Source organism: Erithacus rubecula, assembly GCF_903797595.1.
Source record: "Erithacus rubecula genome assembly, chromosome: 15".
Lineage (NCBI taxonomy): Eukaryota > Metazoa > Chordata > Aves > Passeriformes > Muscicapidae > Erithacus > Erithacus rubecula.
In genome coordinates, this window is record NC_136667.1 from 12,753,610 (window position 1) to 12,766,310 (window position 12,701).

At 38.8% G+C, this 12,701-nt stretch overlaps 1 protein-coding gene across 5 annotated transcripts in view; it reads right to left on the reverse strand.

The window, feature by feature from the left end:
* Positions 1-12,701, reverse strand: part of AFF2 (ALF transcription elongation factor 2) — a 334,068-nt gene that overhangs the window by 126,677 nt on the left and 194,690 nt on the right. For all 5 annotated transcript variants that reach the window (XM_079319011.1, XM_079319010.1, XM_079319012.1 and 2 more), the window contains exons 5-7: positions 5,736-5,822; positions 4,362-4,398; positions 4,050-4,101 (exon numbers count right to left, since the gene is read on the reverse strand). In XM_079319011.1, the coding sequence (XP_079175137.1) occupies positions 4,050-4,101; positions 4,362-4,398; positions 5,736-5,822 (176 nt within the window). The remainder of the gene's footprint in view (positions 1-4,049; positions 4,102-4,361; positions 4,399-5,735; positions 5,823-12,701) is intronic.

The window sequence follows — 12,701 nt, forward strand, 5'->3', positions numbered from 1 at the left end:
TTTGGGATTAGAAAAGTACTGGTAATTTTTGAATTTTTTTGAAACTCTGAAGTGAAATCCTGGCCCAACTGAAAGCAGTGCTGAACACACTTAGGAAAATCCTAGCTGCAATATCACAAAAAGATTTTTAGCTGCTTGCTTTAGCTTTAAGCTCACTGTATTTAGCTGCTTTCTAGTCCCCATATAGGTTGTGTATCATTAAGTATGATGGATAGCAAAAACTCCATAAAGATAAAACAAGTTGGTTTTGTCTGATCCATAAAAATTTGCTGCTCTAAGTTTTTAATGGTTTCCGGTAGTTCACTGAGCCCATGAGAAGAGCCTTTTAATACTGTATTAATACAGTAAGTATAGGAAGTAATTTTATGACAGGGGAAGAATACCATTATGATTACATTCTTCTTTTTAGCTAGGCTTTTATGGAAACTACTCAAGTCTACTCTGCAGTATGATTTTGAAACACAGGAAGTGCTTGATTAAAAAGGTTCTGGGTTGTTTCCAACTGGACAAAGGCCAAATGCTAACAACCAAAACAGAACAAAAGGACTGGATGTCTGAGGATGACATATTTGCAATGGCAATTATATAACAGAAACCCAAGTCATGAGCTGAGTCCATGCCCTCAAATTCATGGCAGCTGACAGAAAATCCTTTGCAGTGCAATTGGTTGCACCTTATCTGTTCCTGCTTACTATGTTTCACAAGAAACAAATCACAGCAGACTGGCTGAAAACTGGCTGCACAATGCCCAGCAGAGATTAACAGTGAATTTGAAATCACAAGAAGGTAAACCATGTGCTGCAGTTTTACATAGCCTGATTTCAGCTGTGAAAATTCACCACAGTACACATATATGCACATCACTGTTCAAAATTTCATTTTCAAGATTTTTTTTTTTTTTTTGAGTGTAACTTAGGATCTGAGGTTAATTAATAAGTACATGCTCTCATGTATAACAGAGGTGCAAAATTTAGACACAATCCTAACTACTATATCTTCTATTTTACCCGCTGCACTGGGGACTGAGTTTATTCAGCATGTGGATGCAAAAAAGTACATTGAAACACTATAAAAAGGATTAAATTTGTATTTCAGAAAGCTTTACTTGGACAAGAAGCCATGCATCTTGCATTCCCCTACAGTAGCAGCACATTGGTAAACTAATCCACCTTGCAGTATGTCACCTTCATTTTTGCTGTGAAAGTGTGCACCTGAAAGGTTATCTTGCAAAAATCATACATTCCTCTGGTCTGATCTTCTATGATGCCAGTGTCCCTACACATGAACTCTGTAGTGATTTACAGACAGTTTGGCTGCTGGAGCAGGATGCAGCATCATGAAGGTAAAGTATCTCTGTTCTGCATTCTCCCCTCAACTAGTCATGGTATAACTCAGTGATATGGTGAATGCAAGCACTTCATTACCAACTGCTTTGGCTCTCCAACTAAGCCACTGGAATCTACAGGACTGTCGCTAGGACCAATGTAAATGGAAAAGATAATTTAAGTTCCATTAAAATTGTACATGAACTATAGAAGTTGGTAACAGCTAGAAACATATCCAGGTTTAAATGATTCTAGCAAAGCACACAGATGAACAGAGTAAAATTCAGCCAGATTTGATCAAACTGGAATATGGATGACAGATCCTATTGACAAAATATGGTGGGGATAGAGTTTTAAAGTCAGTAAGGCCACACTGTGTGGCTGAGAGCATAGCAACAGATGTTACTGGGGATAAGCTGGACTGCCATTTCACTTATACATTCTAATATCCCCAAAACTTACCAATGTTATATAGACTAAATCCTACTTTAGGCAACTGCAATCTGATAAACACTCTGTCATTAAATACACAATGACTGCAGGAGCTGTCTACCTATCAGGGCTTGTTTGGACTGCACTATCCAGCTCTACTTGATACCATTACATCTTTCAGTCCCACTACTGCTTTAATTTCATTATGTGCTCAAGTACTGCAATTCCCCTTGAAGGTGGTGGCAACTGCACACACACAGATTGAAAAAACCACATTGGCCTCATAATACCAAGCCTCACAGTGGACAGACTTCTAACCTCCCAAAGCCCTGTGGAAATTCTTAGAAGCTGCCTTAACAATTTTTCTGCAGTAAAAGAGAAAAAGTGATTCTAATGGGTTAGCTGATCTTCATTTGGAAGCTAAAAATAAAAGCTTTATTGCAGCTCTGATCTCTCATGTGTAAAATCTATCACCTACCGTAAGAAGGCAGTTCATTGCAGCAGAAATCTGATTGATAGTACTGGAACTTTAGATCAAGCAGCAGAACAGAGAACAACTGGTTCATAAAATGTACTCAGTGTCTTTGGGTTTTATATCAGGCTTCCTATAGAGAGCTCTGGTCCCATTAAATGCACTATATACCACTGAGCTCTGAAGCACTGTTCTTTTGAAATTTAGCTTATAACTATAAACCATGATTGACAAGTCTATTACTGTTGGTTACAAACTATTGAAATATTGTCTCTTATGGTACACTCACTACAATATTTTTCACAGCGATTTCCAAATACATTTGCTTTTAGAGAAAAATAATTTGAAGATGTAATAATATTTTTTCCTTTTTTTTTTTTTTAATGAAATGTGCTTGATGTTAGATTTGGATCACTTTGATGTTCTGAAACATGAATGCACCAATTTTGTTACCAAGAACTGTGGGTACAGTGGCTAGAGTCTTCATAGAAAACCAAGTCATTACTGGAAACCAACCAAAGTGCAACAATTACTTTGTTACTAAGTTTAATAAATAAATGGTATTCAAGCAAATTAATATAAATATCAGTAGCATTCCCATCCAATTCTTGTTTAATCTAAAAAAAAAACTATTTAATTTTAAAATTTGATCATTTGCTCAGCCACAATTTTGTAAGGGCTTACTCAACCAACCATATTTGGATGAGTACTTCCATGACTTGAGTCTATGAGTGAAGAACTGGACCTTCAGAGCCTTCTGAGTACATCAATAGCTTCAGCACCCACATCTGCTATAGTCCTGCATGTCTGACACAGTCACAGACACATCACTGGACTCTAACAAGCCCTTTTGTATATACAAACTTGCACTAAGAATCAGTTTATTTAAATTAATTTTTAAAACTTGTATAGGTATCTCTACATCAATTTTTCTTCCCCTAAAGGGATTTTTTAAATGATGTCTTTAGTAGATTAGGGGCAACCACTAGAATAATTCTGAAGTAATTTTAAATGAACATATTGTATTTACACAACTGTCAGTTAAGCTAGTGCAGTTCTGCATTCAGTACTTTAGAACATTTAACACTAAAAATCCCAGCAGCTCTGAACTGAAATCAGACCCATACATTTTCATAAATATAAAACAATAGCCTACTGTTCAAAGTTGCTATTTAGCTCCTGTTTGGAAATTGGAGAAACTGGAATAAAAGAAAAAAACAATTCAATCTCCATTCACTGCTACACTACTGCAGCCTTACCCCAGAGAGGCACCAAAGAAAAATGGCTTAACACAATGAAGAATTAGCTCTTTCACAATTTTTAACTGTCATATTTATAGATCATCTGTGATTTTCAGCTGTTTCAAAGTGTATGAAACTCAAGACCAGCTTTTCAACACCAGCTAGCAGAATCATTCCGTATGATGTGTTTTACTCTCTCTCACTGTATGAATGTAAAAATTCCTGCATCATCTGCTCATTGGGTTGCATTTTCTATTGTAAGAGGCTTAGTATCTGATGAGAGAAGCATAAAAGTGATTTAATTTTGGCAAGCTGTGGAACTAAAATCAGCATTATTTCTGCTTAATAAACTCATCTTTCACACATATCTCTGTTAGCTAATGCTTAAAAAGAAGAAACGGTAATAAGCACTGGAAACATAAAACTGGTTTATGGCTAATTTTTAAGGACTACAGAGAACACCTGAACACCAGGACAAGATTATGAGCAGAGGCAGGTTTTAGTTACCTTTGGAGAAATAAGCTCATTCTTTATGATAGATTTAAAATGAGATTTAAAGCTTGAAATAATAATACTTACGACTTTTGTGGTACTGACTTAGTTGCAACTTTCCCTGCTGGATCACTCCACTCTGCAAACAAAGAAACACATTTTGAAATGTCAAAAGATTACTGTAGAATTAAAATGCACCCAAAGCTGTCAGCCCATCTAATTATACTTAGTTTCACAACATGCCACAATGCATAACATGTAATAAAAAATGGAACTGATCTGCTTTAGCACCACAGAAATTAAATTTTTAGCCTTTGTTTTAATGATGTTAAGCAGACGAAAAAAACAAACCCAAAAAAACCAACCCTGATTGTTAGGACTAGGATGATAAAGACCTACTTTGTACATTGTATCCTGAGGTCAGATGTTGGGAGTCCTACGAAGAAGAACACACAAAATGTCAGCATTAGTTAAATAAGATGAAGAAGGTAAGATATATCTTGGCTTGCTAGATTAAGGGCACTGGCGTTATACAAACAGGGAAGGAAATGGCACAGGGAAGGGATCGTGGGATTAAGGCAGCACCAGTGACATCAGTTTAAAAAAGCATTAACTGTGGAGACAGAGCACCTCTGAGGGACCCTTCAGAGCTCAGGCAGAGCATGTCCTCAGCTGCTGTAAATCTACATCCCCCTCTTTATGGAGACACTGCACAGATTTACACCCACAGCAGCCCAAGCCTTTCCCAGGCTTGGCCATGGATGTGTGTAGGAGCCATCCAGGACATACAATTTAGAGCACAGCATGAATGCAGCTATGCTTTACATTCAGTGCCATTGCCTTTGTTTTGTTTGATCTCACTGCCTGGAAATACAGTGATCTTTTATTGGTAGTCACTGTTTCTATTTGGACTGTGGCACACAGGATTTGATAAAGATGTGGGAAATAGATCTTCACCTGATGGAAACTGGTCCAAATCCAATGAAATCAACAGAAGTACAACAATTTAAAACCAGCAAAGAATCTGGCTTGCAACACAATGTATGCTAATGCCAGGATTCTTGTTGGCTCACAGTAACTAAGCTGTTTCCTTAATGTCACAGTGTCTTCTGGCTTGGTTTTTCTCTAGGCTCTGTAGTCCACAGTGATTGTCATCAGCTTTCCTTCCAAGCCAAGTTTGATAAGTTGAAATTAAGGTGTTATTTACAACTTCATCCTACATCCTACAGCCAGACACTACTTTGCTGGAAGTGTTAGTTCTGTAGGATGGTAAAGTCATTAAAGCCCTCACTGCATTTCCTCTTAGGGCATTACTAGTTCCTAATATTATATTGTGCTGTCAGTCAGTCCCTTGTGAAGTAAATAATGCCCTAAGAGTAAACATGGCACTTTAAATTTGAATGTCAAAGGGATAAATTGTTTTCATAAGTTACACCTCTTTTATCATACTTTTAAAATGTATGTTTCTCATGAGAATACCTTTATTTTAATAGCTAAATTGAAAACAAAAACTGAAACAAAATATATTTTACTTGATGTAAGAAGACTCCTATAACAACAGAGATAAAAAATTTACTTTGTTTCCACTGGGTCTTCTGCAGCTTTAAATAAGCAGTTCTACTAATAGCACAGCCTGATTGGGAATTTCCAACTAAAAATAGTATCAGATTTTTTTTTTTTTATATGGGACCAATGAGAAAAATAAACTCTCCAGCAAAGAGTACTCAACAGAACAGAGTGCTAATCAGGTCACTAGTAATAGCCTGCTTGTACCTTGCTTGGGATAGAAAACTTGGTCTGCTCAGCCTTGCCAGGAGTGTGAATAGCAGTAAGAGGAGGAGGCCAAGAATGGGTCATCTCCTAGGGAAGAAAGAAAAAGTTTAGAAAACAAATTCATATACATAAAGAAGAAAGAGAGCTCAAAATGGTCACATCTGCTCCACATCTGCTCAAAATGGTCACATCTCCATCTACCTGGAGATTCAATTGCTCAAGGAATTGGCCCCACCACCTCACACCCTTAGGTTGCAGATGAGCACCTTAACAACTCCACAGGCAGGACTTCCTCAAAATGCAAGTGAGGACAGGTTTTCCTCTTGAAAATTGTGATCATCCATGTCTTCATCAGAGGACAACTGGCTTTACCTCCATGATCAGCCCACCAAGCTCTATGAATAGAGCAGGGTTTTACCTGCAAAGCCCCAGCAGGAAGGGGCCCCTCCTGTACAGCACTGGGTGCAACCAATGGCAGTGCATGGTGGTAAGATGCAGCCCCATTCAAGACTTCAGAGTGGCAAAATAAACGAGGCAGGTCTAGAAAAATCTGGAATGGGCTTGCAGCATGAGTGCCTGGTGTAGCAGAGAGCTGGGGCAGCACTACAGCATCCTCTTGTAGCACTGGCCATAGGCTCTTACTGTGATAAGCAATGTAACAGCCTCAGAGCACTACTGATTCCACTTTACAATGAGGCACTGAGAAATCAGTCACTGAGAAATCAGGTGACTCAAACAGAGTTACTCAGGAAGTCTGTACTTAACCAGGAAATCCAAATCTCCAGTGAAACTTGCCTACCAGACCACTTAAGCAAAAACCATCCATTTTTATGTATCAGAGTGTTTATTCATCATTTGAACACTCATGTCTCAATTATCTTTAAATAAACAACCTGGGTGCCCATGGCTATGGAACACCAGCAGAGGAGCAGCACACACCTGCTCCTTCCCACTGCTGCCCCAGCAAGCCTGACAGGAGCACACTGGGTTTGTGCTCATTGGAACAGGGGGAAACCACTGAAACCAAGCAACTGCACAAGTGCTAGTTTAGGGAGAGCTTGTAAATGCCCTTCTAATGAGTGTGTTTTATGGGAGACATTGCTTCTTTCTCGCTTATTTTTGTTTTTAATTTAATAAATATTCAGAAAGGCAGTAATAGTTGTCTCTGGCATTCTGCTGTATCTTTGTCTTGGTTGCTTTTGGGGTTTTTTTTGAGCCTAAAAAGCTCAGAAAGAATTTTTTCTTGAGACAAGGGAGGCAAAGAGCAGAAGAGCATCTGATCTCAGAAACCTTATGTGTAATGGCCTGACTGCAGTAAACTACATTTCCCAGCTGCTATTACACACTGGTCAAACCCAGAGCTAGACACAAGGAAATGCATAAACAGGTCAGTTTCTGTAGGTAACACAACAACCACTCAATGCTCCACAAATAAAAACATAACATAATCCAATTGATTAACGAAATATAGGTGTAGTCAAAAGGACAGTGTGGTGGGTGCATTTTGGCTAAACACATGCCCTGGGCTGCTACAGCTAATACTAATTATAGTTCACTGAAGACAGAGCCATCAAGTTTCAGAACTAAGTTGTCCCTCCCAAATTATTCATGACACAGGAGGTTAGGAGAGAGAAAGGAAAACTATGTACCATGATCCTCAGTCAGTGGGACAGGCAGACATATAAACTTCCTTGGGCAGATGGGCCAGGATGCACTCCTGAAAGAACTGGGTTTCTGCTGTGGAGTCCAGGGCCTATTTTCACTAGACAAAGCCCAAATGGTGTCAATGTGGAGGAAAGGAGCAATTATTGAATGGCTCATCCCTCCTGGTGTGTGAGGCTGTGGCAGCACAGTGCCATGACAGAAAGAGCACTATTAAAAGGCATTGATTGTCTGACCTCTGCACAGGGGAAGGCAGAAAAAAATGTCAGCATCCCATGAACTTTTCTGTGGGATAATACAATCCAAATCCTGTGTGTCTTGGCCAAAGCCTATGCCATAGAGGTTGTTTTGTGGCAAATATCTTCATAGCAAAATGATGAAAGAGAGTCTGTATCACATAACTGAAAGAGAGCCAGGCATTCTGACTGAAGGCAGAAATGAAGAATATTCTAGAACTGCAATTACAGGCTTGACCTCAGTCTCTTCCTGCCCACACAAGAAATGCTGTACAGAGAGCCTGGGATTCACAGGGAGGTGATGCCAGCAAACATTTCAGAATATTGCCTGTCAAAACACATGTAGTAACCACTGCCCACCTACTTGGCAAGCTGAAGTGTAAGCAAACCTAGTCATCTCTCTATTGGGGCACACGTGAACATAAAACAGTGGGAAAAAGAGTCTGTTATAATTTGAGGAAATTAAATTACAAGGTAAGAAATCCTACCTTCACTGAGGTTAGGACTATCCAATCTCTGTGTTTACAGAGTGACCTCCTGAGCACCAAAATCTCTTACAAAGGTACAGTCTAGCTACATTGAAGTATTTCACTTCAATTCTCACTGCAATGAAAATTATTGGACAGAAAATTCCAGATAAGATCACACACGCATAACAGCACAAACATTTAAAGCTCAGCATATAAACCAACACTGTGTGTGGAAGGAGTGAGAAAGAATACAATTAGCTAAAGAAGCATACCAACATCTACCTACAGACAGGTACCAGAGAGCTGTCGACCAAAGAACCTTGAATGGTGCTAGAGAAAGTTTTGAGCTTACTCATCTGAAAAATGCCACTTCAAAATGTCTGGGCAGCAACCCCTACACCAACTACCACACAGCTGCATGTTCCAGGCACACAGAGCTGACCTGCAGAAGGACATGCAAAAATTGCACTGCACTGTTGTCAGTGAAGGGTCAAAATCCCAACCCCACACCCTGCAGGGATGTGACTGCTCAGCTCACTCCTACTCATTACTTAAGCACAGATAAGTTCCTCTGGAGTATCAGAAGAAAAGATGTCATTTGTTTAATAAGCCACACTTCACCATTCCTTCTTGCACCCCAATTTCTTCTAGAGGTCACTTATCTTGACGTACTTGCTAAGCTCTATTTTGTTTAGCTTGTGAAATCTGATATATCTTTTTTCTAATATGTTAAGACTATAAAGAGCCACACAGAGAGTGTGTGATGTGTATGGCTCCATTAAGATGTGTCTATAACCTCCTTAGTTTGTAAATACCTGGGAAAATAGGGAATTAAATTAATGTTTTTTTTCCAGGAAAAGTTATACACTTTAATCAATCCAAATTCGGAAGTATTTAGAAATTCCTGGAAGTAAAAATAATAAAAGCAAGCATATGAAACACTTTAAAGAGGAATTTAATGGAAACAAAGTAATCCCACAAAATTGAGTTAGGATTTATTTTCACATGGTTTGGACTCAAAATAATTCCAAAATCATGTTAACTGTTGGAGTGGGTAGATGACTGCTATAGAAGCATAGATTTTTTTATAGACCTGGAGATTAAATGAGAAAGTAAACCTGCACTGTTTCTTGGCTTAAAAGTCACTGTGGTCTTCTGATGTAGTAACATCAAGCTTCCTCCTTTCTGAAAATTATTTAAACATTGTTTTAATTGACTCCATGTGTTTTATTTATTAGAACTAGACATGCTTGTCTCTTCAGCTAGGTCTGGCTTTCTTGGCTATAAATGCCCTCAGGTAAGTAACTAAGAAGGACACATGCAGACACGATCTAATGAATCAAACAAAACACAAATACCCCAAGCAAACCTTCTAAGGGATGCAGAGGTACAAGGCCAAATAATGATTTAAAGGGAAGGAGAGGACTGGGGAAGGATTTAAACTTGCAAGTTTCTAAGGAAGATGTCAGAGAGAGAGAGAGAGAGAATTGAGTACAGGGGATATGGGGTAAATGGTAAATAGCTTTACAAAACCAGTCCCTAAAATTAATAGCAACCTTCAAGATTCATTTCCTGTCTCTGTATTTAATTTTCCCATAATTTCCTTCTTGTGCAAAAGAAAGTGTACCATGTTTTAAAGTACAGATAAAAGCACTGAGCCAGGCTCTTAGAGATCATTATGGAAAAAAGGAAGCAGGATTGTGTACTCTGCATTCCTACTGAGGCAGCTTCCCTTCCTAGTACACTCTGAACTGCTTTGCCTGATCTAATTTGAGGTCTCTCAAGATACAGGGCTCATGCTACTTCCCATGGGAGAATTGAGGGGAGACATGAGAACTGCCTTTTATTACTAAAAGAGCTGTTCCTAAAGGAGAGAATAATCTGTTCTCCAGTTTATGGAGGGTATGTACTGCAACTGCAGCCAAAAAAATTCCAGTTAGATATAAGAAAAAGCTCTTTAATGGTAAGGATACTGCAGAGCTGAAACAGATTGCTCAGAAGGCTACACGGGCTCCATCTGTGGAAGAACATGCCTAAGAACAGATAAGCACACATCAGTCAGGCATGGCTTAGGCAGAATTGATTCCTACACTGGGAGAGGGATGTGTAGCAGATGATGAGATTTCTAAGACCCTACCTAGCCCATTTTCTTGTTCTAAAGTTTTGATAGATCACAACTGGTTTGGCCAAGTCGTACCCTCACTGCTCCTCTTGTGGATACCTCCACAAAAAAGCAGAAAAAAGGTGCAACAATCCCACTTTTTTCCTTCTGCAGCCACAAAGGCAGTCTCAGGACCAACACTTTCCCACATCATTAGAGGGCACCCAGTGGAGTAGGAGGAGGACCAGCCCCACACACATCACTAGCAATAAATTCATTCAATCTGAGGCCACTGCTGCTACAGAGACCTTATCTGTGATAGTCTCTGTCAAATGGCCCTCTCAGTACTTTTAAACCTTAGCTAAATCTATTGCTTTAAACCTCCTCCAATTTTTGGAGACACAGCAGGCTAAAGTCGCATTCAGAAAAAAAATAATAAGTGAAGAATAGATGTTCTAAGGTTATTACAAACTTGATGCTACAGCTGGTGCTAAGCAACCTACTGCCTTGATGGAATAAAGATAGAAATAAAGACAGCCAAGTGATTTACCATTTATTAAAGACTCTATTAATTATTTATTGTTTTATTAACTATTTATCAATGCAACCTTAGTAAAAAGCCTGTCTTGTTTCTTGTTTCAGAAACCAGCATCTTTCTGGTTTCTGCATTTATACAAACCTGATCAAACTCTGCTGGGAAGCCAGTAATGCATGAGGGGCAGCCACACTTTCCATGTGTGATGCATATGAATTAAAAACCATCTCAGCCTGTTTCATCTTTGTGCAAAAGGCTAAGGAATGAATGAATGAATATATAGACATATATTTATACATGGAAATGGCAAGCAAATGACACTAAAGCCTAAATGAACACAAAGACAATAAACCTATGGGTAGTTTTTGTTCATATTCCTTATGAAGGAATGGTTAATTTGCACAAGTGGTCAGAAATATCCCGACCAGTAATCTGGACTGCTTTATACTGGGTCAAAGGCTTCCTTAGGATTGACATGGATGTGATAGATGCATTCATTAATATACATTTGATCACAATTTCAGCATTAAAAAAATAGTCTCATCATCAAAGGGATACTACATCTTTTTCCCTACGAGAGGAAAAAAAGTTAAAAATACTTCAGGCAGTATTCATAGCAAGGATGACCTGCTTTGTTAAAGCTGAAAAACTTTTATTAATGCAATTATTTTGGCATATTTATTATGATTGGCTAGTGCCCAGCGCATGTATTTTGAGGAAGAATGTGGTGGCATTGACAATAATGTCTTTGTCATACTAGAATTTATCTTGTTTCTGTCCCAAAAACTGCTTGAAAGACAACTGGAAATACAGTGCATACATGCCTGAGTTTATTATGGAAAAACTAGAGTTGATTCTACAAAAAACAACCCTTTTTCTGACCACAGCCTAAACCACAGTGTTCACCTGTGGGTTTTATCAATGATGATTAGCAAGTTCCCTTTGCCATGGGGGACTGGGATGCATTCCATATAATCCCATGGTAAATTAGTATTTCTTTCCATTTTAACAAGAAGGGAACAGACAAAAATTATACTCTGTGAAAATTAATACAGAAATTACTTTAGAAGCCAATTGTGGTTGACTATAAATTTTACAGCGTATGTTATTTTTCCCTACTTTGTGAGCATTTGGAAATCCACAAAGAAATATGGATATTTTCTTCTTCTGTTGAGTTTCTCAGTACTCTATCACTCCTGTACACCTCAAAATTTCCAATTTATTTTCCTCATACTCTAGCTTTTATAACTAATAACACTCATATTCTTTGCTTAGAGCATTTACAAGACAATAAAAAAAAGCAAATCATGATTGATGCACTTACTGCTCTAAGCAATCTCGTGTATGTAAAGAAAAACAATGCTCCATTACAGTGAGAAGGTATCTCAGCTCAAAAGACTGTTTCAGGGGGAGAGTAATGAAGCCACACCACATCAACCCACCACTGGATTCAACCTGACAAGTCTGCTACAATCCTAAGGAAGCCATAGCCAACCTCAAAGTGTGTGAACCCTGTTAAAGGATTCAGCTCCCTGCTGGCCTGGCCCCAAAGGTCCATGCTGTGCATACAGGAGTTCACTCCTGAGGCTCCTCTATGAAACAGGTTGAATACTTTTCTCCAAGGTGGATCAGGATAATTTTCTTCAGGTTTCACTTCAGGAAGATCATATGGTCAGAAACTGGGCTGAATGTATTACACTGCCTAGGACAATCAATTCTTCAGTTCAATACCAAGCAGGTTTTGTGCCTTTCAGTGCCTTCTCATGTGTTCTCAGTATTTTTAGGAGCATGCAGCACAACCCCCTATGGACTCACTAAAGAAATACCATCATGATGAACTGCTCAGAACCAGAGATCTGCAGCAGCTGTATCCTTCTCCTGCCAGGCTTAGGCTCCCATTATGAGTAAAGTGCATGTAGAACATGGGGAGCTAACAGACTATAACTGGCAAAAAAATCACAC